At 44.9% G+C, this 26,494-nt stretch overlaps 2 protein-coding genes across 3 annotated transcripts; one reads left to right on the forward strand and one right to left on the reverse strand.

Annotated features, from left to right (window-relative positions):
- Nucleotides 1–472: 472 nt before the first annotated feature.
- DDX39B (DExD-box helicase 39B) lies at nucleotides 473–14,839 on the forward strand. Of its 2 annotated transcripts, none has more exons than XM_069943912.1 (11): nucleotides 473–681; nucleotides 3,019–3,250; nucleotides 3,490–3,617; nucleotides 4,915–5,007; nucleotides 5,440–5,623; nucleotides 5,994–6,112; nucleotides 12,159–12,290; nucleotides 13,455–13,564; nucleotides 13,675–13,819; nucleotides 14,055–14,202; nucleotides 14,298–14,839. In XM_069943912.1, the coding sequence occupies exons 2-11, from the start codon at nucleotides 3,040–3,042 to the stop codon at nucleotides 14,312–14,314; spliced, it is 1,287 nt and encodes a 428-aa protein (XP_069800013.1). In that variant the 5' UTR covers nucleotides 473–681; nucleotides 3,019–3,039; the 3' UTR covers nucleotides 14,315–14,839. The 2 variants fall into 2 exon arrangements, with proteins under 2 accessions (XP_069800013.1, XP_069800014.1); XM_069943913.1 differs by having other exon boundaries at nucleotides 473–676.
- A 2,422-nt stretch (nucleotides 14,840–17,261) lies between these two features.
- On the reverse strand, nucleotides 17,262–22,646 carry LOC138765766 (decapping and exoribonuclease protein-like). Its single transcript, XM_069942821.1, has 5 exons — nucleotides 22,423–22,646; nucleotides 20,118–20,337; nucleotides 19,894–20,029; nucleotides 19,519–19,613; nucleotides 17,262–18,839 (listed from the first exon to the last, which is right to left on the reverse strand). The coding sequence occupies exons 1-5, from the start codon at nucleotides 22,598–22,600 to the stop codon at nucleotides 18,716–18,718; spliced, it is 753 nt and encodes a 250-aa protein (XP_069798922.1). The 5' UTR covers nucleotides 22,601–22,646; the 3' UTR covers nucleotides 17,262–18,715.
- Between the last annotated feature and the right edge of the window lie 3,848 nt (nucleotides 22,647–26,494).

The following is a 26,494-nucleotide window of genomic DNA, read 5'->3' on the forward strand; positions in this document are numbered from 1 at the left end:
AGAGAAAAACTACAACTCCCATCATGCCCAACAGCCTAGGACTATCCAGAGCATGCTGGGAACTGTAGTTTTAGAGTAAAAGCAGCGCCCTATACTGTTTAGGAGCCACGTGGAGCCCTAATCAGTGCAGTCACATGATCACTTCCAGCCAATAAGCACCAGTATCTACATACTACATAAAGAGCCGGCAACCTATCACGTGACTGACCACCAGAGAACATAAACGCTGCACAATAAGCTTCCGCTATGCCTCACACCACCCGGTCTACTTTACAACTAACATTACTTCTATATGGCTGACACCAACCCGCACCGATATAATCGTTACCTTTACACATATATCGCAGGATGGCAGCGATATCGCGTAGATTGCGCAGATCACCCGCTCCACTACAACGTCCACCCGCCATGTTGGATTCACAGGAAAGAACCAGCAACGCGTCGGGGCCTTCTTATATCCTCGCTGAAGGACCGCCCCTCCCGCGCGCAGGTCTGTCCCATTGCCGCCACTAAAAGCGGATGTCTTTGTTTTTTTTTCAGGCACAGAGAAGGGCAGCTCCGGTTGGCAGACGCGTTAAGGGGCTTTACTGATTCCCAGTCAATTTGCCAACCAGGCGGCGCTTTCCACCGGAAGTAGAATTCCTGACGTTGGCGCCTTTGGAGAAGAAGGATAACGGTGAGGTAAGGGGGTATAATCCGGCCGGTATCGCCGCCATCCTGTCCCGTGTCGGCCACCTGAGACTCTTAATTTACCGTGGGGGGAGCCGCCGTTATTGTGTGCCTGATATTTTTGTTTGGAAAACTGGAATGGCGGCGGGAGAGACAAGATGGAGGCGCCCAGGCTCTCCCGGCCATTCAGTGTGTAGCCGCCATGTCGGCTCCTGTGAGGAGAATAGCGGCCTGTGTGTCACTGGTTCTCAGTATGGCCTGGGCTGGCTGGGACTTGTAGTTGCTGATAAATATCCCGTATAGTCCAGTCCAGAGCGGCCATAAGTGTTGCCCACAACAACCAATCACAGCGCGGCTTTCACTTTACCACATCGGTCAGAACTGTAAGCTGCGCTGTGATTGGTTGCTGTGGGCAACAGTAGTGATGTAATGCCTGTCTAGCTGTTCTCAATGGAGATAAGTGCACGGGAACTATAGTACCTCACCTAGGCCTCATTCACACAGGCAGGATGGAGGGTGTTGGTGATCTGCATCAACAAAATAGTAAAATATAGCTGCTGTTTCCAAAAACAGCGCCCCGATGTCCTCAGGTTGTGTGCGGTATTACAATCCAGCTCCATCTACTGTACAGCGTCCCTGTACTGGCATAGTGGGGCGTGTCTGGTTTGGGGGTCGGCCTTTCATTGCTGCGGCGGGGAGTGGATCTGGCGTGGCCTAGAGCGTCTGTGCCCTAGGCCTGTGGTGCCTTTCTCCCCTGGGCTGGATGGAGGTGGGGAAAGGGGTGCCGCAGGCCTAGGGCACGGGTGCTGTAGGCAACGCCAGATTGACTGCCCGCCGCAGCAATGAAAGCAGGTTCTCTTAAACACTGACACCAGGGAAAAGCCGACCCATGAACCGGACGTGGCGAGAAGACCGCACAGAGTCACTCTAAAGTGACTGTACCACCAGGCCCAGGCTGAAGCACTGGAGACGGGCCGACCCCCCCCCTTAGTGGGAGGAAACCCCCGCCCCTCTATGATAGGGTTTCATTGATTCTTATGGAGTCACGTCATGGAGGGGCGGGGGTTACTTCCCACTAAGGGGGGGTCGGCCCGTCTTCAGTGCTTCAGCCTGGGCCTGGTGGTACAGTCACTTTAAGGGTAGCTTCACACATTCCAGATCCGCAGTGGATTTCACGCTGTGAGTTTGCAGCGAAATCCGCTGCGGATCCATGTAGTGTGAAGGTCTATGGGGTCACATACCCACAGTGGAATTTTAATTCTGCTGCCAGTATGTGACCCGGCCCCTTTAACCCCCCACAGCATACATTACCTGCTCGGCGCCGCGGCTGTGTGTGAGGCTCCCGTCGGTCCCCATCAGCCAATGAGTGCACGGCAGCACTGATTGGCTCATTGGGAGCCTCACACACAGCCGCGGTGCCGAGCAGGTAGTGTATGCTGCAGGGGGTTAAAGGGGCCTGTTTTTTGGCGTGGATACACTTCAGGAAAAAATCCTGCAGGGTGTCTGTGCTGTCTGGCCTGTGGGTCAGGAAATCCATCAGGATAGATGTTCCTGAAGTGTGAGGAGGCCTTAGTATGTTCTCATTGAGCGGCTGCTCTGTAAACTTTCTGCAGCAGATTCATGTGCACAAGACCTAGTGATCAGTGTGTATGTGTGTGTGGGGGGTCTTCTCATGTGTCGCTATATTTTAAAGCAAGGATGGGGAACCTTTGGCCCTCCAGCTGTTGAAAAACTACAATCCCCATCATGCTTGGGATGATGGGAATTGTAGTTTTGCAACAGCTGGAGGGCCAAAGGTTCCCCATCCCTGCTTTAAGGTGACTGTACCACCAGGCCCAGGCTGAAGCACTGGAGGCGGGCCGACCCACCCTTAGTGGGAGGAAACCCCAGCCCCTCTATGATAGGGTTTCATTGATTCTAATGGAGTCATGCCATGGAGGGGCTGGGATTTCCTCCCACTAAGGGTGGGTCGGCCTGCCTCCAGTGCTTCAGCCTGGGCCTGGTGGTATAGTCACTTTAAAGCATGGAAGGGGAACCATTGGCCCTTCAGTTGTTGAAAAACTACAATTCCCATCATGCTTTAGCTTCGGCTGTCCAGACATGATGGAAATTGTAGTTTTGCAGCTGGAGGTTATTCCCATCCCCGTTTGATTTTCGGCTCCTTTGTTCTTAGAATAGAAGGATCAGAACATCCCAGTTCATGTCATCTGGGTGTTTTCATCTTTCCTTATAACCTTTACTTTTTGCTGAACATCAAATAAGCCTTGAGGAGGAGCTGATCCATCTGTAAATAGTCACTGTGCTGTGTAATAAAGCTCCATGTGCTCATCCGCAGTGTCTGTGTCCTAGATCCTGCAGCGGGAAGAAACCATGGCAGAAACAGACGTGGACAATGAGCTGTTGGACTACGAAGATGATGAGGTGGACAACCAGGCCGGGACCGATGCCCCGGACATCACCCCCAAGAAGGAGATGAAGGGTTCCTATGTCTCCATTCACAGCTCTGGATTCAGAGATTTTCTCCTAAAACCCGAGTTGCTTCGTGCCATTGTAGACTGCGGGTTTGAGCATCCATCAGAAGGTGAGCAGACTTCCCTGTATCCATCCCCTCCTTGGTTGAGCTTTATGGACATTTGTCTTTCTGCAACCATATTAACTATGTAAAAATGGAAAGTTTAAAGTGGACAATCTATATAAGTTGCAGCTTTAGCATCGCATTCATCTTCGGGTTTCCTTTGCTAGTAGATTGTATTTCCTGCCTGCTCTTTGGTTTTACATATATTCAACATATTCATCATGTTCCCTTTTACCTTTTTACAGTGCAACATGAGTGTATCCCTCAGGCTATCCTGGGCATGGACATTCTGTGCCAGGCAAAGTCTGGCATGGGGAAAACAGCAGTATTTGTCTTGGCCACATTACAGCAGCTGGAACCTATTACTGGACAGGTGAGTGGTTAATTTCTTAAAGGGCCCAGAAGCATTCATCAGCTGGCCACTGAATAGGGGATAAAGGCTACATTGGTGGGGCTGATCACTGACCCATTCTACTCCAGCCACAAGGTCATGGAGGGAGGTTGAGTTGGTTAGTGGCCAGGCATGTGCTCGTCTGGCTTAGGGCCCTATTCCAAGGTACGATTATCGTTCACATAATCGTTAACGATCTCAATCGACCCCTATTGCGAAATACCTGAAAACGTTCACTCATTTCCATGGAACTATAATCGTTACTTATGATCGTATTTGCGATCGTTTCTTCTTCGCTATTGCGTTCGTATCTACTGCAAACGACCGAATGATGTCTTATTCAATGCGACCGAGCAACGATAAAAATAGGTCCAGGTCTTATAAAGCGATCAACGATTTCTCGTTCGGTCGTTAATTGTTAACTGCTATTCAAACGAACGATTATCGTTTAGATTCGAACGATTTAACGATAATCTGAACGATAATCGTCCGGTGGAATAGGGCCCTTAGAGCCCATTTACACAGAAAAATTATATGGCAGATTATCTGCCAAATATTTGAACCAAAAGCCAGGAATAGATTTGAAGCCAAAGCCAGGAATGGGTTTGAAAAGGGGAGAAATCTCTGGCTTTCCTTTGTGACCTGATCCCTGTTTATAGTCTGTTTCTGGCTTTAGCTTCTAATCTTTTTGCAGATAATCTGTCGGCTGATCATTGATATAGGTTAGAACCTATAATTGTTGGGCGCCAACTGCGCACCGCTACGTGTAATAGTGGTGCGCAGCCGGCGACTGTCCATCTACATTACCTATCCACACTCCAGGGCTGCTCCTGTGGTCTGCTTCTCCCCGATCCCGTGCGCTCCAGCTTCAGAGCATCCTGTCTGAGTTGACAGGCCGCTCAGCCAATCACAGGCCGGGACCGCCAATCGGGCCGTGTAATAGGCCTAGTAAACGAGCGCCGATCTAGCAGATCAGCGCTCATTTACAGTTGTTATTGGGCCCCTATCGACCCGTCTAATAGTACCCTTACTCAGTCCATTCTTCCCAAAGATCCTACCCCTCCCCCCCACTACACAGATCAGGAACAAATATCAGTCCTCTGTTCTAGTGAAATGTTATCACATGAATAGAAACAACACTTGCAGAATCTCCCTGTCCACTTATGCAATGAGGAAAAGATGATGATCTCGTCCCCTCGCCTCTTCCCTTGTCAGATGTTGCGGCTCCTTTGTGACATAGACTGTATAATATGTGATAACATTGTCATTACTTCACCAGGTTTCCGTGTTAGTCATGTGTCACACCAGAGAGCTGGCCTTCCAGATCAGCAAAGAGTATGAACGTTTCTCCAAGTACATGCCATCTGTGAAGGTAAGCGGATGATTTCCTATGTGCTGTGTTGCTTACTTCGTTTCTAGGTTCTACTTGCTTATGTTTTTAGTGATTGAATAACCCTTGTGCCTTCAGACCACACTTAGGAATATAACCAGGTGTTTGTGAGACTCTGGGTTCCTTAAAGTGCGTGTCTGGTATTTATGAGAAATTACTATTGGCCGGTACTTTGCATGATAGTCATTTCTCTCATTTACATCTGTTTTAAATTTGGCATCAGAATAGCGCCCCTTTGCTATAGACTTAGGGCCCTATTACACCAACAGATTTCTGACCAATTTATCTGACAGATTTTTTAAGCCAAAGCCAGGAATTGAGGGAATTTTTATAATTTTCTATTTTTTTTTTTTGGCTTTGTGTGATTATAGGCTTTGTCTCTTACTCATCTCCCTCTTTACTTTGTCCCACTAGGTGGCAGTGTTTTTCGGCGGCCTTTCTATTAAGAAGGATGAGGAGATGCTGAAGAAGAGCTGCCCCCATATTGTGGTGGGCACCCCAGGCCGAATTCTAGCACTGGCAAGAAACAAGAATCTGAATCTGAAACATATCAAACACTTTATCTTGGACGAATGCGACAAGATGTTAGAACAGCTAGGTAAGTGAGGGCTTGGCATAAGGAATAACCTCTGAAATAAATAGCTGTTTTGAAGTGTGTGTGTGTGTGTGTGTGTGTGTGTGTGTGTGTGTGACACCTAGTGGTCATATGTATAATAGTGATTTAAACATAGAAAAGTAAAAAAAAGTATATTGAAAAACTGCTTGCCATCACAACCCCTGTTGATTCCATTATTTAAAAAAATATTTTAGTGTGGCAATTTATTCATGGTGGGGTCTCATTGGCTCACTTGACTGGTAGAGTGGCTAGTACTTTGTTTGCCCTGCTGCATGGATGGGTTGTTAAATATCTGGCAATGACATCCACGGAGGAGATTGACTTTCAGTATTTTATAACCTTTCCATTACAGACATGCGCAGAGATGTTCAAGAAATCTTCCGTATGACTCCTCACGAGAAGCAGGTCATGATGTTCAGCGCAACCCTGAGCAAGGAGATTCGCCCAGTCTGCCGGAAGTTCATGCAAGATGTAATAACCAACTCTTCACATCCCTACTCCTCCTCCTGCATCATCCCTCCAGCAGCCCCTGCCTGAATTGTTATCAAAGAGATGTCGCTGAAACAAAACCTGCAAGCCAAGGCTCTGGGTCTAACTTCAGTCCTGTCGTGACCCTGAACCAACCAGCCAGATGGGCTAACCCGATGCAGGCCTCATCTCTGCTCTCCCCTCCCATCCATCACAGAATCATCAGTGTGTCACGGCAGCTAGGTTTTTTTTCCCCCCTACTACTTGTTACGCACCACAATTTCAAGGTGTGTTACATACGTCAAGCAATGGCAATGAGTTTTTACAGTGTTCCTTATTTAGTCAGTGTTACACGGGTGAAATTTATCACTAAAAGTTAATGACCTAAATGACCTGAATAACAAATGTCGCCCAGGTCATTGTCACATGTCAGATCTCTGTGTGATACACCCGCAACAGTATTGCACACTGCCTCAGATACACCAGCACTTGTGCTACATTAGTCAGGATACAGTATCCGGTCCTGTGTGACACAACTGCATAGACCACCAATCTAACAGATAGGGGAGAGCCTCCTAGTAACACAGCACAAGCAGCACGCTCAGTATATGAACAACGTGGCCACTGAAAACACACCGATCACATGTTACACCACCTCATACATAGCCATGTCTAGTGACCCCACTACAGCTTTTTCACCCTAAAAAGTCCTCGAATGGGACACGCCAGCCACCAGATTCCACCTACATCCTCATGACGCAGCAGAACACAGTCACACTAGTAAGTCCTCCACCCCACAACGCTGCACATGACAGAATTTTTCTTTTTTCTTTTTTTTTCTTTTTAAATTCTAAAAGCTGTATATTGCAGCACTTTGCATCCTTTTTTCATTTTTTTTTTTATTTCAAGGGACACAATTTTCTTATTTAATTTTTTGTGTCTCGAGTTTAACATTTTTTTTTTCTTTTGGATTTTCAGCTGGAAATTTTTCAGGATTTGTTTAGGTGCTTTAATGCAGCATCGTAACCCTTTCACGACCTGGGGTCATTGATGTTTTAGGACATCAGCTTATGGGATCATAATGATCCCATAAGCTGATGTCTCAGTGTCTGCCCCCTCTCCTCTGTCCCCTGCCGCTATCTTCTAACAGCGGCAGGGGAGAGAGAGGAGGGGGCAGAGCTTAGGGTGCGCACCCAGCCTTCCCTCCTGACCCCCCCCCCCCACCAGCTTCCGTAGCCAGGTTTCCATGGCTACCATCAGGGCTGTGCGATCACTTAGCAGAGCCCCGATGGACACCGGACAGAGAATTCTCCCTCTGTAGAGGGAGAATTCTCTGACTGGAGCCCTATAGATGCTGCGGTCGTGCTGATCGCAAAATCTATAGGGTTAACTCTCAGCACTGGAGTGCGGCGGGTCTCCGGCCATCACTGATAGCAAGGATCCACTGCGGATGACACAGGCGCACCTCCTGCGCCTGTGTCATCCTGGATCGTTAATTAACGTCGCTGCAGCATCGGGCATAGGCTGCAGCGACATTAATTAACAGTGCGGCAGCGGGAGGGGGTTAAAGTTAGGGTGAGGAGACAAGTAATAGGAAGACTTTTCTGGATATTATATTTGGGCTTTGTCTTCCTGGTGGATCTTAGTTTTTTTTTTTTTTTTTTATCTATTTCCACCTGAAAATCCTATCTAGTCTTGTTGAGGGATGAATCCAGAGCAGTCACGCTTTTTTTGTGACATATTATTGTCACTTTTTATTAATATCATAGAATGGGGAGTTTTTGCTTTGAAGAGACGGAGAGGATGTGCAGGTTGTCCTAGGGATCAGTTGTTCTATAGATAGGCACCTTATAGAGTGTATAATACAAGTTGGTCTACCAGCAGATAATTCAGCAATGAGAGCCGACTCCTGTAAGAGGTGGCCATACCTTTCATCAGTATTAGACTGTAGAAGAAAAGGTGGGGGATGGGCAAGGACCGGTTGACAGTTCGGAACTAGGGCAGAATGTCAAGCGGAGTCCACGCCGCAGACCCTGCCTGAAGTCCTATTGATTGAATAGAATGCCTCATGCACTATCTTCCCAAAGAATTGATGTCAATCCTTTTAGATGGATGGCAGAGTGCATGTGAGGCTTCCTATTCAATCAATGGGACAGTTCTGCCCTAATTCTGTAGTGTGAATAGGTCCTAATAGTGATCAGATGCAGAAACTATCAGTAACAGTCAGTACATAAAAGTATAGGTCAGATGATGCCAGGATGAGTTCAGGACCCATCTTTATTTCTTTTGTCTTTCTTCTTCCTCTCATCTATTTTCTTTGAAGTCTATTTCCTGTACGTGAATGTACTTTGGCTATGAGACTCTCTGGGTGCATGCGTATGTATTGAATTGCGCACATACAGATCGGCATTCTCCTTCCATCTTAAGTATATAGAATGTGACAAGTCAATTCCATACATACGTGACTGTAAGTCAAGGTGTACATTTTGGATCTGTGGTGTGTTTGCATGTACATAGTGTTTGTGATGTTTCCGGTGTACATACGACCTCTGTAACTAAAATACACATTAATGAACATGATTGGACCGCAAAGCACATAACTGTGCAGTGCTCCTAAGGATGCTTTAGAGCGGAGTTTACCCCAACAGTGCGGGACTGGCGCCGAGGAGTAAGGCAAGACACATACCTTCCTCCTTAGCATCCCCGGTGCTATAGGGGGCTATCAGCAGGTTAGATTAGTCTAAGCTGCTGATAGTTCCCCTTTAGCGTACGTGCACATTACAGAATGGCGACAGAAAATTCCTAAGCTCGCACCCGCTTATGGACTGTGGCGGGCGTCTCCGTTCATGTCATAGACTCCATTCTATGCTCGGGCGGATTCCGTCGTCCATTCAAAGTGTGAACCTGATCATTCTTTGGACGGAAGATTGAATCCGCCTGTGCATAGAATGGAGTCTGACGCAGACGGAGACGCACGTGCCCGCCTCAGTCTGTGAGCAGGCACGGGCCACAGGTTTTCCGTCGCCATTCCTTAGTGTGCTTTTACCCTTAAGCTAACAACAGATATCACAATGTTGATCTGATCTAGGGAGAATGGGGCTGGGTATGGGGTCTGATGGAAAGCCATTGGTTGCTGCCTCATAGAGGAACTTCTACCTATCTTGATTTAATTTCATAACCTTTTTGCATTCTCCAGGAGGAATAACGAGAATAAAACATTTATCTTTAAATAAAAAATTTAATATTGAAGGGGTTATCCCGGATTTGGGGGAAAAAAACAAGCTATTTCTCTGCAAAAACAGCACCTATGTCTTCAGGTTGTGTGGGGTATTACAATTCATTAAGTTGCAAACCCCCACCCATAGGGTGGGTTCACACTGAGGAATTCTCGCGGATAAACGCTGCGGAATTCCGCCGGCTGTATGCGCTCACGGACGTGCGCCTTTCCGCCGGCTCCATAGACACCATTCTATGGGACGGCTGATTCCGCATTCCACCGAAAGAACTGACATGTCAATTTTTTTGGCGGAATCAGCCGGGACAATAGAATAGTCTCTATGGAGCCGGCGGAAAGGCGCGCGTCCGTGAGCGCGTACAGCCGGCGGAATTCCGCTGAGTTTATCCGCGAGAATTCCTCAGTGTGAACCCACCCATACTGAAGACAGAATTGCTGTTCCTGGGAGAAAGTAGCCATATTTTTATAATCCTGAATAATTCTCTTAGGGAGAACTGACATCTTCAGGGTACGTTCACACTTACCGGATCCGCAGCAGATTTCATTTAAATAACTGAACACAGCATCAAATCTGCTGCGGATCCTGTAGGTGTGAATGCAACCTCAAGATGTCCCAAATTCTCCAGTGGTCAGTATATGAATGGGAATAGACTGCCTTTTTCAAAGGTTCTGACAGTCCTCCGTCCACCATCATTGGGCCCACACCGTCTGCTTTTTATTTGTTAGGTGTATATGATCATCTAGGGGATATATTTCAGGGTTGGACAAATTCCATGTGATTTTTAAAAGCACGGTCAATTTTAGTGGCGGGACTAAAGGTCTGGCTTAAGAAATCTTTAAGAAGCTGCAGCCGATCACACATAAAGTATTACATGCCAGCCATCCTAATGCTGAGCTATGTTCTGTGAAGGGGTCCCTCCCTTATTTAATCATTATAGATCTCGGTTCTTGAGAGAGCCCCTTTAAGAAAACTTCCACAGACATCAATAAAAAAACAGCACAAAAAGTCAATTAAGGGTGGATCATTTTTTTTTTTCTGCATTGACTGCCTTGATCCTGGGATTTGTCCAGCCCTGTTGGTTCATTGGTTCATGAATTAGTAGATGAAACCACAATTACTTGTTATGATCAGATGCTTTTCTGGCAATGTCCTTTTTTTCTGTTTTCACCAATACTTCTCACCCTGTCTTTTAGCGTTTCTCTGATACCTTTGATCCGCTCTATGCAGTTCAGTTCTCAAAAGATTAGAGGAAGTTTCGATGTATTCATATCATCAGTATAACATATTGTCGTTGTTTAAGCGATCTGTACGGCATCTTTTTGCTCTATTAGTAGCTGAGCACGTGCATTGCCCATAACAGAGAAACAACCAGTCGCCTTCCTCTAATCTTCAGAGCTTGTTGTGGCTGGTACTGTCCTGTGTGATACAGTGAATGCATGTCAAGAAAATGTACACCTTGAAGTGCCTTTGGTAACCTCTTATTTTGTAAGTTGTACCCCTTCTTTCACAGGCTAAGATGGCTTCTCGCATTTGTCCTAAATAATGTTTTTCGTTTAGGGTTGGTGATCAATGGAGAGTCTGTCAATATTGTGTCTGAGGGCAGCCTAGGGTAGAGGGAAAAATGCAGAGCTCGGGAAAATTCTTATCTGTCAAGAGTAGTCTTTTATCCTATTGCTGCCCTCAGATGAAACGCCTGACAAAGCCGCTTCATTGCTGTCTTTATAAGTTCCATGAAATTATTTTTCAGAACGGAAGCAATTTTGTAGAAATCGTTCCTGATACCTGTTGTGTAGCTTCACGTACGCAACTGCAGGCTGGCATTATGTATCCGTACGATGAGGGGAGTTCCGAACCTGTGCAAATCTAACTGCTACTGTACTGACTCGTACTGTTACTGCCGCGTGGCTGTGTCAATCTAGTAGCTGGGAGATTTGAACAGGTTTGGTGCTCCCAGGATCATAATGATACATGATGACGGGAGTTCCTGATGCTGGCTCCCAGCTTCACATTGCGTAGAATCCATGATTTACGGAGCCTTTCAATGCCCCATTAGCCTAAAATGAACAGCTTTAAATACACAACTCTGGATACATGTTATAAAGAAGAACCCTAGAGAAAGCTGTCAGTGTGGAAACATGATGAGTGTCCCTATGGATACAATGTGTTGTGGTTAGAGTTGAGCAAACCGGGTTCGAGTTGATCCGAACCCGATCGTTCGGCATTTGATTAGCGGTGGCTGCAGAACTTGGATAAAGCTCTAAGGTTGTGTTGAAAACATGGATACAGCCAATGGCTATATCCATGATTTCCAGATAGCCTTAGGGCTTTATCCAAGTTCAGCAGCCACCGCTAATCAAATGCTGAAAGTTCGGGTTTGGATCGACTCGAGCATGCTCCAGGTTCGCTCATCTCTAGTTGTGGTAGTTATGAATGCTGATGTCGGGCACCGGTTTTGTTCTCCCAGGATCAATGACAAGGAAGTCTCTAGGCTTCACCATATGTGATGCCTGACTCCCAGGGAAGATGTATTGGTGCTTGGGGAAAGAGAAGTTACCTGTTTTTGTTTTTTATTTGTTTTTTATTTATGTAACACAGGAATCTAATTGGTCGCTATAGATAACTTAAACTTTCCTCTTTTGCATAAATCTTCCTCCTTTTTATATGCGAGACGCCAACTTAGCCTGAGAAAGCTGTTATTATAGGACGCCACCTTGATCCAGTCCTGACCTGTAATAGGACATCTCAAAGAGCTATATCAAAAGCCGGCGCCGCCCCTTACTGTTTAACCCTTAATTTCCCACCCCCTCCTCCAGCCAATGGAAATCTTCGTGGACGATGAGACCAAGCTGACCCTTCACGGCCTGCAGCAATACTATGTCAAACTCAAGGACAATGAGAAAAACCGCAAACTTTTTGACCTCCTGGACTTGTTGGAGTTTAATCAGGTGAATTAAGTTTATATTGTACTTCTAGCATGAAACAGTGAAGGAAGGTGGCTCGGGCTTTAAAGGGAATCCTATCAACATGGAACTGATTACATGGGTCAAACCTATCAGCAGTTGAAAGCCCTTTTACATGGGTAACCAGTTCTGATGTCTGTGATCAGCTATTTTTTGCTGAGCCTCCACCACGATGTACTCTGGCTGTGTGATCATTAGTGCGGGCCTTTTAAATTCAAGGCTTGCTAGTTTGTTGACTTATCGCTGGCCCTTTGATTGATGGGAACTAATGTTCCTACAAACATGGCCAAATGGCCATGTAAATAAGCTTTAACTTCATATCAAAAGTCATCGCTAGTACATACTTAATTGTTTAAAGCGGTTGTGCCACCATTAAAGGGGTATTCCAGAAAAAAAGAAACTTTTCCTCTATCCACAGGCTATCTATCAAAAGTAGGAAATTGCAGAGGTTCCGAGCACTGTACTCACCCGCCGATCACCGTATGTGACCCATGGCTCAATTCATTCCGGTGGAGCCGATGGAAAGAGCAGAGTACAGCAATCTTCCGGCATACTCTGCTCTTTCTGTCACTCAATAGGAAATAATAGAGCCACGGGTCACGTGCCGTACCTGTGGCACTATTCATAATACAGAAGCGGGGGGCCAAATACAGAGAGAAGCGAAGGATACAGATCGGACTCCTTGTGATCTACTTTTCTCCTAGCCTGTGGACAGGGGAAAAGTTTGTTTTCCTTGAATACCCTTTTAATGCATTTCCCTATCCATAGAATAAGAAATAAGTGTGTGATTGGGACAGTCCAATGATTGGGAAACCCCTTGCAGTTTTAGCTACAAGCTACTGTCTGAGTAGACTAGTGATTGAGAATGAGCCGTGACATTCGTTGTCTGTGGGGGCGCCAAAGATAGATGAGCGATCATGCGTTAAAGTGTACCTCTAAAAGAGTTTGACTGACCCGACTGGTCAGTTGATCGATTGTGGAGAGAAGTGTGTGGCTGAGCACTTCTCCCTGTTCTCTATGCACAGTCAAGACTGGAAAAGAACATGTCCATTTCTACACGGTTGGCCTAATATCTTTAAAGATAATAATATTGCCGGGGGGTAAGGTCTGGCTGGGAAGCAACACTCATTAAATGTTATTATACTTTAGGTGGTCATCTTCGTCAAGTCTGTGCAACGCTGCATCGCCCTGGCTCAGCTCCTTGTGGAACAGAACTTTCCTGCAATCGCCATTCATCGTGGGATGCAACAGGAGGAGAGGTAAGGATGATGTTTATTGCAAAAGTGAGCTATGGAAGCTAGGTACCTCAGCCTTGGGAGTTACGGATCATTATTTTTATTCATTCATTTATTCATTTTTCCCCTGACAGACTATCCCGATACCAACAATTCAAAGATTTCCAGCGCAGAATCCTGGTGGCCACAAATCTGTTTGGTCGCGGGATGGATATTGAAAGAGTGAATATTGCATTCAATTATGACATGCCAGAGGACTCGGATACTTACCTGCACAGGGTATGTGCACTGGCCACAATGGGACACAACAAACTATTAATACTCTGTAATGTGCTTAGTGCAGGGTTGGAGGGAAGGGTTCGTGATACAGGGATTCTTTCTTAAAATCTGTGTCACGCCTTACACCTTTAAGTCTTATATTAGTATAACGTGAAGTGTTCCTGTAATTCCCTTGTGATGTCTTAATTTTGTTCCTGTCAAATGCATCCTGTGACTTGTCGTACTCTATTCTTAGGTGGCACGAGCTGGCAGGTTTGGTACCAAGGGTCTCGCCATCACATTCGTCTCTGACGAGGGGGATGCAAAAATCCTGAATGAGGTTCAAGATCGCTTTGAGGTCAACATCAGCGAGCTGCCCGATGAGATCGATATTTCGTCATACAGTGAGTGCTGCCCTTGTTGCTTCTGGAGTGGAGAGACCCCTCCTGCTATCTTCCTGTATAGCGGACATTTCTAAAATCCTTTTTGTCTCTTCCAGTTGAACAGACACGATGAGGTTGGTCTCCTGTTCCGGACACTGCAAACCACTCTTGTTTCTCCCTGCATCGGATTGGGATTAGCAGTCACCTGTTTGACGTGGAGCATGGCTCTTCCCATCTGCATCCAGCAGATTGTTGCTCTTGTGTTTCCCTCCTGCCAGTGATCCGTTCTCCAGAGTTACAAAGACAATGGAAACCCTTTTTTAAAGAAAATTTGCAGGAAAATAATTTACAGAGAAATGTAAAGCTCTGGCAGCAGTGCCGCCATATTGAGTGTTCTGTTTAGTGTAGTTCCCAGCCGCACAGCCCCATTCCTTGATTTATGGCAGATTCGGTTGTCTCCTGTCTGTGGTTGATGAATGAATGTTAGAAGCCAAGGGGCCCGCATCCAGCCCACTGACTTGTTTAGTTCTGGTGTAGTATTTAGTTCCAGTTTTATACAGTAAGAATGGTATTTTTTTTTTTAACTGCACAGTGTTGTATTTAGTGACCTATAACACAATGTCACATGATTAAAAAAAATATTGTGTTTCCTCAGTGATTTTTGTGTGGTGATATGAAATTGTATGCTGCATCTGGTATTGCACCTTAAAGAGTCACTGTCGTATTTTTTTTTTTTTTTTTTGCAGAAATCAATAGTCCAGGCGATTTTAAGAAACTTTGTAATTGGGTTTATTAGCCAAATCTGCCATTATCTGCATGTAAAAAGCCTTTTCCCAGGTCCCCCCCTCCTTCCTCTTTTTCATCCACTCTGAAAAATCTGAAAATTGTGACTTGTTGCAGGAGACGTACCCTGTCTGCTCTATGGAGAGGGGAGGGGGGAGGGGGAGGAGGGAGAGGAGGGAGTTAGCGGCAGCAGAAAGCAGATAACAGAGGATTACAGGCACAGAGCTGGGTGACAGCTGTAATCCGAGCTCAGACAGGTCACTGGTGACTGTCACAGGAGATATCCCCTGAGGGATTTGTAGATTAACTCTTTGTTGTCCTGTTTTGGTCTTTTCTTTAGCTCTCCATAGGAGAACAATGAAGACAGGGGGGAGAGCTTCAAACTGCTTTTTCATGATAAAAATGCATTTTTCGGATAATAAACCCAATTACAAAGTTTCTTAAAATCGCCTGGACTATTGATTTCTGCAAAAAAAAAAATCACGACAGTGACACTTTAAGTAAAGGGGTTTGAGCCACGAAGAGAAGAGAAGCCTGGGGGGCTCCACTGAGAGATTACACATCATTCCAAAACACTGCATTCTTTAAGTATCTAATCCTCCACACTGGGGCCGATACATAGCAAGTGTGAATATTCCTTTCACCAGAAGTCAATGGACATAAATTGGGTAATTTCATGTTTGATGTCATTACATGAGCGCTGGATCTTAACAGTGGGGGCCTCCCGACTTTATACTGGTCATCTTTGAGGGAAGAATGATAGCACTGTCCTCCCAAAAGGTGGATCCAGTACTTGCCCTTGGCAGAAGAAGAGAAAAGAGGATGAAATGTAAAACGCGGATGTGGTCTACTCTGAAGCAGGTACTCTGCGGCAAGGGTGTCCCAAGTATGATAGACAACATGGCGACAGGGCTATGATGGAAAGAGGTTTCTGCCAATGGTCTTAAAAAGTGTGTAGGTTTCAGATCATAGCTTTATGATCAAAGCCAAGCTGGTGGGTACAGCTGCACCTATAGAATGCCAAGCAAAAGTACAAATAATGTGATTCCAAGCATATCTATAAAGTGTTCAGGGATTTCATTCCAGGACCACAATATCCTTTGGGAGCAGAGGTGGTGACAATCTCCATTATTTGCCTTTTGATAATCTTCATTCTGGAACCTACAGTTTGCAGCTGGTTGGGGAAGTCTGGCAACAGCTCCATTAGCGTCACACACAAAAAGGTCTTTACAGGTGTGGCGAGCGCAATTCAATTGGTACCAAGAGTTATGGGTACAAGTGTTCATGTCTCTTAACATGGCGAAAAATTAGCCCGAATCAGGAGTAGTCTACACCAGTGCTTCTCAAACTGTGAGGCACCCCCTAGTTGTTGGTGAGACCCAGCTGGGGAGCCAGTTTTCCCAAAAGTAACAATGATCTGCACAGTCCTTTTGCTGTTTGCAAAAAGTCTAGATTTTAGCAACATTATTAATGTATTTAGTACTTGCTTTATTAGCATAAAGAGATTGGGAGATGGGTGAAAGGTAGCCCTACCATTATCTCAAGCTTTTAAATGGACTTTCACCACAGATGGTGAGGCCCAGGTACCCTCTTGGTCAGTCTGGTGAGGTCCAGGCATTGCCTTGGTCTGTTGGTTGAAGCTCCAGGAGAAAAAGTTTGAGAAACACTGGCCTAGACAATCCATAATGACCAGATCTAGGACACAGTTGGAAGTGTGAGGGATGGAAATGGTTAATCATGCAATGTGCAGGTCTGTAGAAGCGGGTGAGGTATTGGTGCTGACGTGAAGGCCATGAGAATTTTGTATCACGAGTTTCAAGGCCTTTGCTGGAATTTTGGATTAACAAGTTGTATTACTAATCTACCTGTTATGCGCCAGATACCATCCTTATTTGTAGTTGACACTTTGCTTCAATCAAACTGAAATGAATATGTATTTGACATCTAAGCCAATGGGTACCTGGGAACCACCCTTGCCATGTTGGCTTTATACCTTCTTTGTTCTATATAAATATGAGTTTGCTTTGATACCAAAAATTGTTGGAACCTGATAACAGAAGCAATCATTTGGTTTCTACATGAGACAACCCCAATTATGACTATTTATATAAAGTAAGACTCTTCATAGACCATTTTAGTGTCGAGTTTTCTCAGACAAAAACTCCCAAGAAGTGCATCTCAGTAGTATTTTTTTTCTCCCGTATGTGATTTGCACATTTTAGGCAGTTTTTTTTCCTTTTTTTAGTTAATATGTTCACACAGTTTTTACTACAGTTTATTCTGATCAAATTCTCGTATATGCATGCTTGATTTGTATTTTATAAATTGATGTGATACATTTTATCATTTTTATAGGTAAATGATTCATAGTCTATATATAGAGAGATATGGATGCAAATACACATTACATAATATTAGTTCTACTATTTCTTGTGTTACACAATTATAAACCTAGGTTAACACATGTACCATATATATATATATATATATATTTAGATTATTAATTCATATCTATTTCTAATTATATGTTCATTTATATTTTGTTAAATCCATCCTCTTCACTACCCCCAGAAGAAGCAGAGTGTGAAACGCACATCGAAGGGGGAGGTCACAGCATCTTCAGTAAGTTATCGTTTTCGTCCATAATGTACAATATGCAAGTATCTTTTAGTGGGTGTATTTGCTTAGTGCATAATTGATAATTGAATTTATTTGTAACTTGTTGAAACCCTCACTGGTCAGGAGAATGAGCCAAAGCATATGGTAGCACGCTGCTGTCATTCATACCCATCCACCAGCCCTTATAGACTTATAATGGATCTGCCTGGACAGAAATTGTTGCAAGTCATGGAGTGAATTGTGCTACTCCCAGTTCATTCTCCTTATCAGTGGGGGTCTTGGCATTGAGACCCCTACTACTTTTGTCCCTGTAACATGTCAAGATTTTTTTCTTTTAACGACCGTGCCCATTTAAGTGAAATGTCAAGCCAGGTTTTTACATACTTAATTGCATAACCAGAAGATTCTTTTTTTTTTTTTTTTTTCAGTCTTAAAGGTAATGTGGAACCTATGTTTTACATCACATTATATTCTTTTAAGAATTTTTAGTGATTTTTTTAATTTTAATTTTATTTTACTATCTATGTTATAAAACAATCCTGAAATCTTTCAGTTTTCATTCTCACCGTTAAGCCTAAAATGTAGCCTGTTAGACTTGCTGTTTTTTCTTGCGATGATGATGAGGCTGCTGTAAAGGGATCTGTATAAGAATTACAGACACAAGTAGGTATAAAGGACAGTAGATAAAGCTCACAGCTCTGCCTCCCCCTCCCTATGGAATGACCTCTGCAAAGTCCACGGAGCATGCCAAGAAACTTTTCCCATTTATGTCAATGGAAAAACATCCTCTATTGTTGTCTAAGTCCATGGGGCTTGCTTTAAAGCATATCTAATTGCTTCTATAGTGAAGACTATGGGATTATTGGATCAGACGCATACAGTAAGTCATACATGGAGACTGTGACTACAATTTTCAGGCTTCATGTAAAACCTGCACCAGGAGTCGACCAACAGCTGAATGATGAAGTAGATGTGTGATGTAGTAGAACTACTACTGATGATTTGGGTTGATATGGAAAAAGTCAAAATGTAATGTAGAAAAGAGTCAATTCAATGATGATTGTTCGTGCTGCAGCCCCATTTTTCCATACTGACAGACCTTGGCTCTTTGCTGGATGGAGGTTCAGTGTTTTCATTTTCCAGACATAGATGATAATTCCCACTCGTACCAGTGTGGGATGACAGGATTAGCAGAAAATTCCTCAACAGTAAAAGTGATGTCTTGATTCGGCTCCCAGGAGAAGACATAGACCACCCTGAGAAGAGAGAGTCTGTGTGATAATGGTGCATCAACAACAAGGTCATAGACAGCAGGACCCCAGTAAATAATATCACCTGATAGGAAGCCACCTGTATACAGGGCCGTATTAACAGCTGCTGCTGCCCTAGGCGCTAAACCTGAAGACGCCCTATCTTGGGAAGCGTGGTTTCGTCCACATGCATTTCTCTACATGTAGAAACGTTGTCTGAATCGTGTTTTTCATGGTTTTTAACTGAAAAACGTAAACTGTGACTGGGTAACACCGCCATACCAGACCTGACCAGAGACTAAAATTTTTTTTTAAAGTTGTTTCCTTCCCCCTGCTCCCGGGTGCTGCCCCCCTGCAAGGTGCTGCCCTATGCACCAGACCCGGCCCTGCCTGTATATAATAATACAGTGTCCAGGTCCTGGTATTGCCATTTTATGTTGCTCAGCCCAAGGACAGTGGGGCTTAAAAACCTGTTTCTTCAACTCTTTTCTTGGCTTCCGATTCTGCCCAATATGCAATGGGCTATGTTCTTAATCAGATCTGGAGACGGGCTTGATCCCACCCCCGCATACATGGACGTCCCCAGCAATGACATTGGACCCGCCTCCACTTTAGTGCAGGAGTTGAGGTGACATCTACGTAAAAAGATCATCAGATCCGCCCATCATTGATGTCAGCTTCTTACCTGGGGTCATCTCTGGTCACCACCTGCTTGATATAACTGAGGAAGGCGTTACAGAAGTTCATACACACGTGCTGATTCCAGCTCTGCCAGTGACCCTGCACAAAGGACAAAAGCATTGGGGGAGATTTACTATTGCAAATGCGCTAGAACCGTGGTGCAATTTCCAACAAGGTTCACACTATTAGCAGTGTCTGTTAGATGTATACCTCAGGGGAAGGTTCAAACATAAAATATCCAACCTATAGCCATTTCCATCATACACAAGGTCATATGTTAAAAATTGTATACCATACATACATATGTTTTTTTAATGGGTTCCAGTAGGATGGAGTAACATCATTATTGAGGTGATAGCCAACAGACAACTCATATTACCAGCACTAACGAAGGGATCTCTGATGTTCTGAACTTCTGTAGAGATCCAATTCTTCCTTGCGGATTCCGATATCCAGCGATGATGACTGGAATCCCAAGCAGGAAGGACTGGCTCCACCACTTCAGGAGCTTATACCTGGGGAGACAACATAAAACCTTCATCTTCTGTACAGAGATTGGGGGGACGGGTAAGTAATACATCTATAATTAGCTATGACTGGCACCTGCGAAAGTTGTAGTGTTGCTGAGGGCTTAGTAGCTGGAAATTTGTCTTCAGCTCCACGTAGCAGGATGGGGGTGAGGGATCAGGACTGCTCGGGTCTTTGCAGTCCACCTCTCCAGAAACCAGAAAAGAATGGGATCCCAGTTGGCCCTGCACAACGCTGCAAAATGCCTCATTGGTGTTCACAACGTCATGGGGACGAGGAGCGCCACCAGGAGAATCTGGGTGGGGAAACATGGGAAAAATTTTATACATCATCGAAGGTAGACTGGTAATCAATGACCGGCTCATCCCCGAGAAGGTGAAGATTCATGTATGTATTATCAGAAAATAGCCTATTGTTTAAATAAAATGTCATTTTTTTAGGCGTACAAAGTAGTAGCTATCACATTCTGGGGGAATAAGGGGGCAATTATCACCTTCTGGTGTTCAAACTATTTTTTGCCTGTTTAGTACCGGTAGGAATGGAATGACTTTCGGCCCTCCTGTCCCGCTACAGTACACGTTTTTTTGGACTACAAGCATCCTCATGGGCAGCAGGACAATGATTCCTCATACCCCTGAGGATGCTGAGGTTTGGTAAAACATGTCGGGGGGCTGAATGTTTTTAATACCGACTGGCTTGCAACTGCTATAAAAGCAAACAGCTATGACCTAGAGGCACTTCTCCAGTTTTCTGTACACAATGACAATAGAAAGTATGTCAACATAGAGAGACAGACAGTCTCTAATTATCCTGAGAGTTATCAGTCACCTGTTTCATATATACCATTATAATACACCATAAAAGTCTCATGCGGATGTTTGTGTATTTCATGCACTGCTTGGACGGTAACCCATAAGACTTTGCTGTATAACATGGTGTTTAGTCTAAATCTCATTGGCTTATCTTGAATTTCAAAGTTACTCGCCTACGATAGTCAGATTGGTAGGAGTAAGTTCAGCAATGCTTAAAACTTGTAGGTTAGGTGACTGACTTCTAAGTAAGAGAGGTTTTCCATTTTTGGGGCTAGATTTTCCATTTATTGGATAGAACTTGAAGGGCCACATGTATCATCCCGCGAACGGATGATTTTTGGCGGAAAGTGCCGATTTGCGTATTTTTTTATACGCAAATGGCCGATTTGCGAATAAAATAAATCCCGGCGCGCACGGGATTTATGTAGAGGCAGTCCGCCTCTACATAAATCTTTGTAGCGCCAGTGCTGCGGGGGCATTTTTAAGTCCGGCGTAAAAAACGCCGGACTTAATAAATGCCCCCCGAAGTCTTCTCCTGATGGTCCACTGATTTATCTTCGCACTAGTCCACAAACAGCGGCAGCAGCAGGATCAGAGAAAGGAGAGGATTAAAGAGGATGTACCATCAGGTACATCCTCTTTAATCTGACCCACGGATCGAACGGTGCTGTCATAGGGAAGCTGGTGCCGTGGTCCGTTTTTGGAACCGCGGCCCGGTACCCGTGTACAGCGCTGTACTATCCAAGGGTCCCAGGCCGGTGCTGAAGCACAGGAGGCGGCCCGGCCCGCCCCCACTGGAAGGGAATTCCCTCCCCTCTATGACGCGCCTTCATTGATTCTAAAGGAGCCGCATCATTGAGGGGAGCGAATTCCCACCCAGTGGGGGCGGGCCGGCCTGCCTCCAGTGCTTCAGCACCGGCCCGGGACCCATGGATAGAACAGTTCCAAAAACAGACCAAGGCACTGGCTTCCCCGTGACGGCGCCGTTCGTTCCGTGGGTCAGATTAAAGAGGATGTACCTGATGGTACATCCTCTTTAAGCACTGAGCTGCTACTGTTATTGCTGCCCATGATAAACTAAAGATAGAGGAAGAGAGGAAAATAAACTGCAGCTGACATACAGCAGTACATACACTAGTATTTAATGAGGGACTGCTGCTCTTAGCTTTATAGGTGGTAAAAAAATTAGAGAAAAGCCTTGATTTACCTTTTAGGAGCAGTGTGAATTATCTTCAGCATGCAGGCTGGCTTGCAGTTACACAGCCCAGGCCTTCTCAGGCTCTCTTCCGTTACAGTGCACATGCTAAACCACACCCCCACTTCCTGTAGTCTGTCCTGCTCTAGTTGTTACTAGAGACAGTTTTCCCCTGACAACAGGCAGTGGACAGTAGATTGCAGGGAAGGGAGACACCAAGTAGCCGGAACTCTAGAACCGCCTTTTTAGGGTAAGGAGCCATTTATGTTACAAATCACTGACTCAAATTGAGGGAAGTTTGTCTATTTAAGGGGAACCTACCACTAAGACCTCACAGATGAGCAAGGACAGACAATCAGGTAAAAGGGCTGACCTGCACACATGTAGCTCTCAAACTTGTGTCCAGAGTACAACAACTTCTCAACATCCTTAGTCCTCTGTTTCCTGTTATAGTAAGCGGCTGGGGTCTCCCTCTCGTTGATATACAAGGTGCCCTTAAACAGAGGGACAGCCATGATCCAGCCTTCTTTGGTCTCATACGGGGTGCACATAATCTAAGCTAGGAGACGCCGCCTGGTGACAAAGTCTTGGTTCACCGGCCTGGAGACAGGACAGACAATGTTATTAGAAAGCAATTGCAATTATAACATCAGATGCTCTGTCTGGACTCCCATTTATCCTGACTGGCTTCTTCTCTAGTAAACTTCCAGTCAGTACAGCCAGGGAAATCAAAAGGAAACAATCCATTATATTACTGTCTGGTGCACAAACAGAAGAAAGGGGATCTGGTCTACTTACAGATCAGAGCTTTCATGAACAGGTCTCAGACTGGAAATTCTTAGCAGGAAATGTGCACAAAACCCTAAGCTGACTATAAGTTCTTAGGGCGAGTAGTATGATCTCAAGCTTCCCCCAATCTATATTCTATAATAATTGGAATCACTCTTCACCTTATGGAGAGGCTAACTTGTAGGCTTCTCAGCAGAGAGGCTGCCACTAGAGAGGCTACCTTCCCCCTGAGAAGAGGGTTGGGCTCTGAGTATGCTCCTCCCCTTTTTTCTGGAAGGTTCCATAAGATAAACATGGTAAAACAATACAACACAAAGCAACATTACATCAGAACAATACAGAAATATGAATAAATAAGGCACAGATGAACGACACACAATAGGTGGCCCCACCGGGATCTCAGTGGGACGTTGCACATATTGTGGCAATCTGCCTGCTGAAGAGGCATTGCTGTGCAACTAAAGATATATATACACACACACACTCGCCTCTTTTCCTGTTACACACATGTTGCTCCTATAACCTCCATCTCCTTGCACAAGTCCTATGTTCTCTTTTATCCATGTTAAAATATCATGAAGATATAGTCCCACTTTTTCATCATCATTACATGGTACGTAGCGATCCTCAAATCCATCCATCAGGTCCCATCCCGGAGAAGCTCCTCCAGTATCCATCCCCGCAGGGGGACTAAGATAGCGGAGACGTCGGGCATCGCCATGGTAACATCCCTTCCCATCCAGAGAGAAGTACCCCAGCTCTGAGGGGGTTGTGTATAAGGGTGGCTGGAAGAGGTAGGAGGAGGGATGTGTTTTTAAAGAAGCCATGTTAGAAGCCATCCCTGGACTATGATAAACCTGACGTGTCCTGGTGGCGGCCTCTTACGTGGGTTCCCTGTGAAATACAGAACATGACACAATATAGTACAGCATAGTATATGGAAAGGCATATGTGGCAATACAGGCACTGACGTAAGCGCAACTGGAGCGTGAAAAAAAATTGCAAGAACATTCCTCTCCGTGGAAACCTTAGAGTTCAGAAGAGAACCCAGAGCATGGGTAATGGCTTTCTAAAGTACAAATTTCATAATAATTTTTCAATATTTTTTCACATGGCCTCTTTTTGAGTAGCCAGAAAGTTTCTGGATAAGAGAGCACTCAACATCCATGGTAAAATGACTGCCACCAACACTCTAATAAACACCATGGCAAAGTGACCACCATTGATGGCCCTCATGAGAGTTTGCCCAACACTATTACCTATAGGGCAGCATGATCACCACTAATGCCCATATGGCAGCACGAACAACCCGAATAGTCCTGTAATACTATGACCAACGCTACTAGTCCGGTGATAGTATGACCAACACTAATGTCCTTATAGCAGCGTGACCACCACAGATTGCCCCCAATTATAGCATGACTACTACCAATGGCCCCCATAGCAGCTTAACAATAACAGACACTCGCAATAACATTGTCACTGCCACCAATGCCCCCCAACCACCACTGATGCCCGCCATGGTTCTGAACCACAGCTTTACTTTAACTACATGTCCCAGCATGTAAAAGTACAAAACCGTATAAATATAGATCTTTATCGTTAAATGCTAAAAAATCCTTACCTTCTCTGTCTGCCCTATCGTGTCTGGGATGGAGCTTTCTTGGTGTCTAGGATGGAGCTGTCTTGGTGTTTAGGATCGAGTTGTCTTCGTGTCAAGGATGAAGCTGTCTAGGATAGAGCTTTCTCCATGTCTAGGATAGAGCTGTCTCCGTGTCTAGAATGGAGCTGTCTCCGTGTCTAGGATGGAGCTGTCTCCGTGTCTAGGATAGAGCTGTCTTGGTGTCTAGGATGGAGCTGTCTCCGTGTCTAGGATAGAGCTGTCTCCGTGTCTAGGATAGAGCTTTCTCCATGTCTAGGATAGAGCTTTCTCCGTGTCTATAATGGAGCTGTCTCCGTGTCTAGGATAGAGCTTTCTCCGTGTCTAGAATGGAGCTGTCTCGGTGTCTCAACGATCAGCTGACATACACGATGATGGCTGATTGTGGTCTTTCAACAAGATCAGCGATGATCTGCAGTGCATCGCTCCATGTAATAGCAGACCGCTGCTGACTTCAGTGGGCCACCCAAACAATCTAAGGATTGTTCAAGTGGCCCCTCCTGCTGCTCCTTGCTCACTGTCTATGCGTGTAATAGCACAGTGCAACAAGTGGAGAACGAGGGGCAAGAGAGTGCCGATCTGAAAGGTCAGGTCGATCTGTAAAATATCGAGAGGTGTAATAAGGCTCTAAGTTTTCAGATTCAGAGGAGGTTGATATTACTTAAGACTAGAAAAGAGCGGAGCTTGAGCATGCTCAAATTGGATTGCTCAGCATTTGAATACTGGTGCATACCTAGGGAGTCCTGTAAAACATGGATACAGCCATAGGCCATAGGTTGTATGCATGTTTTCCAGGACTCCCTAAGGCTGCAACCAACTTCTTCAGCCACCAATATTCAAATGCCGAGTTTGAGTCACACTCATCTTTACTTTCATGCAGGCTAAGGCTGTGTTCCCACGTTGCAGTTTCATTGTGTTACTGCATCAGTCACTTGCAGTACTCAATCATTTCATTGTGTTACTGCATCATTTTATTGTGTTACTGCAATGAAACTTCAGTGTCTGTGAACATAGGCTTAGCACAAGTACTATGAAATGTAAAACTCACCAGAAGGCAAGCGGGAGCATAATAAAAAAAAAAGTATACTTACCCATCCACCTGTCCCCTTAGTGCTGCTTTACCAATATTTCCCTGCCGTCAACATCCAGCAGCTCCTTCTGCCGCAACGTCAAGTACCTTGTTGATGAATTGCCCGCCTGGCCAATCAGTAACTGGGGCGGGACACTGCTGCAATCACTGCATGGCTGATCGGGCAATCCAAATGGCGAAAATGGCATCGGGTAGCTGCCAGAGAGACCGAAGAGCAGCGCTATGGGGGCACGGGGATGGTTAAGTATACGTTCTTTATTATATTCCTGCACCCCCTGCCTTCCAGTGATTTTTACATTTCATGGGGCTTTCTCTTTAATTATTACATTATCATTATTGCTTAGCCAGTCTATTGAACTATCAGCGTTCTATCATTCGGACAACCAATCAAAAAGCACCAACTCTGCACTAATGACATAATCCTTTTGTGTAATATATACAATTGTAGGATTTCTTTGCTAAGTTTCTTAGCATATTGTCATGTTTCTATGTTTCTTTTTCAGATATGCCTCATTTTTGCATTAATATAGCAGGTTTTTTTTTGTTTTTGTTTTTTTTTACATATGCAGAGAAGTCACTTTTACATCACTGAAGGCAACTCCTCTGGACCTTGAAATTAGCACCAATCAGCAAATTTAGGCATCGTATTAATTTTCAGCACCACAAAATTAGTTGGATTCAGATGTTTTCATCTCTGAACCACTTTGGCTGTAGAACAGTGTAATCGCTAACAAAGGTAACTAGGAAGACTCATTCGGCCGGTTATTGGCCCTTGTAAAAGTGCCAGAGGATTGGCTGAGGCAGTAAAATTCATCGTCCGCACGTCTCTCTGCATACACAGCAGATGTGCGGCCTATAACGATGCATGTAAATGGCTGCACAAACCATACAATGATCATCGATATG

This window comes from Dendropsophus ebraccatus, chromosome 10, assembly GCF_027789765.1.
Source record: "Dendropsophus ebraccatus isolate aDenEbr1 chromosome 10, aDenEbr1.pat, whole genome shotgun sequence".
Lineage (NCBI taxonomy): Eukaryota > Metazoa > Chordata > Amphibia > Anura > Hylidae > Dendropsophus > Dendropsophus ebraccatus.

What these genes read in the sequence shown, in the direction of transcription:
- LOC138765766 (XM_069942821.1), bottom strand. Translation starts at nt 22,600, where the DNA reads ATGTGCACCCCGTATGAGACCAAAGAAGGCTGGATCATGGCTGTCCCT. An exon ending in CAACACTACAACTTTCGCAG is followed by an intron (nt 20,030 to 20,117) that starts GTGCCAGTCATA and finishes TTGTCTCCCCAG; the next exon opens with GTATAAGCTCCTGAAGTGGT. An exon ending in AGATCCCTTCGTTAGTGCTG is followed by an intron (nt 19,614 to 19,893) that starts GTAATATGAGTT and finishes TCCTTTGTGCAG; the next exon opens with GGTCACTGGCAGAGCTGGAA.
- DDX39B (XM_069943912.1), top strand. Translation starts at nt 3,040, where the DNA reads ATGGCAGAAACAGACGTGGACAATGAGCTGTTGGACTACGAAGATGAT. An exon ending in GTTTGAGCATCCATCAGAAG is followed by an intron (nt 3,251 to 3,489) that starts GTGAGCAGACTT and finishes ACCTTTTTACAG; the next exon opens with TGCAACATGAGTGTATCCCT. An exon ending in GCCGGAAGTTCATGCAAGAT is followed by an intron (nt 6,113 to 12,158) that starts GTAATAACCAAC and finishes CCCCTCCTCCAG; the next exon opens with CCAATGGAAATCTTCGTGGA.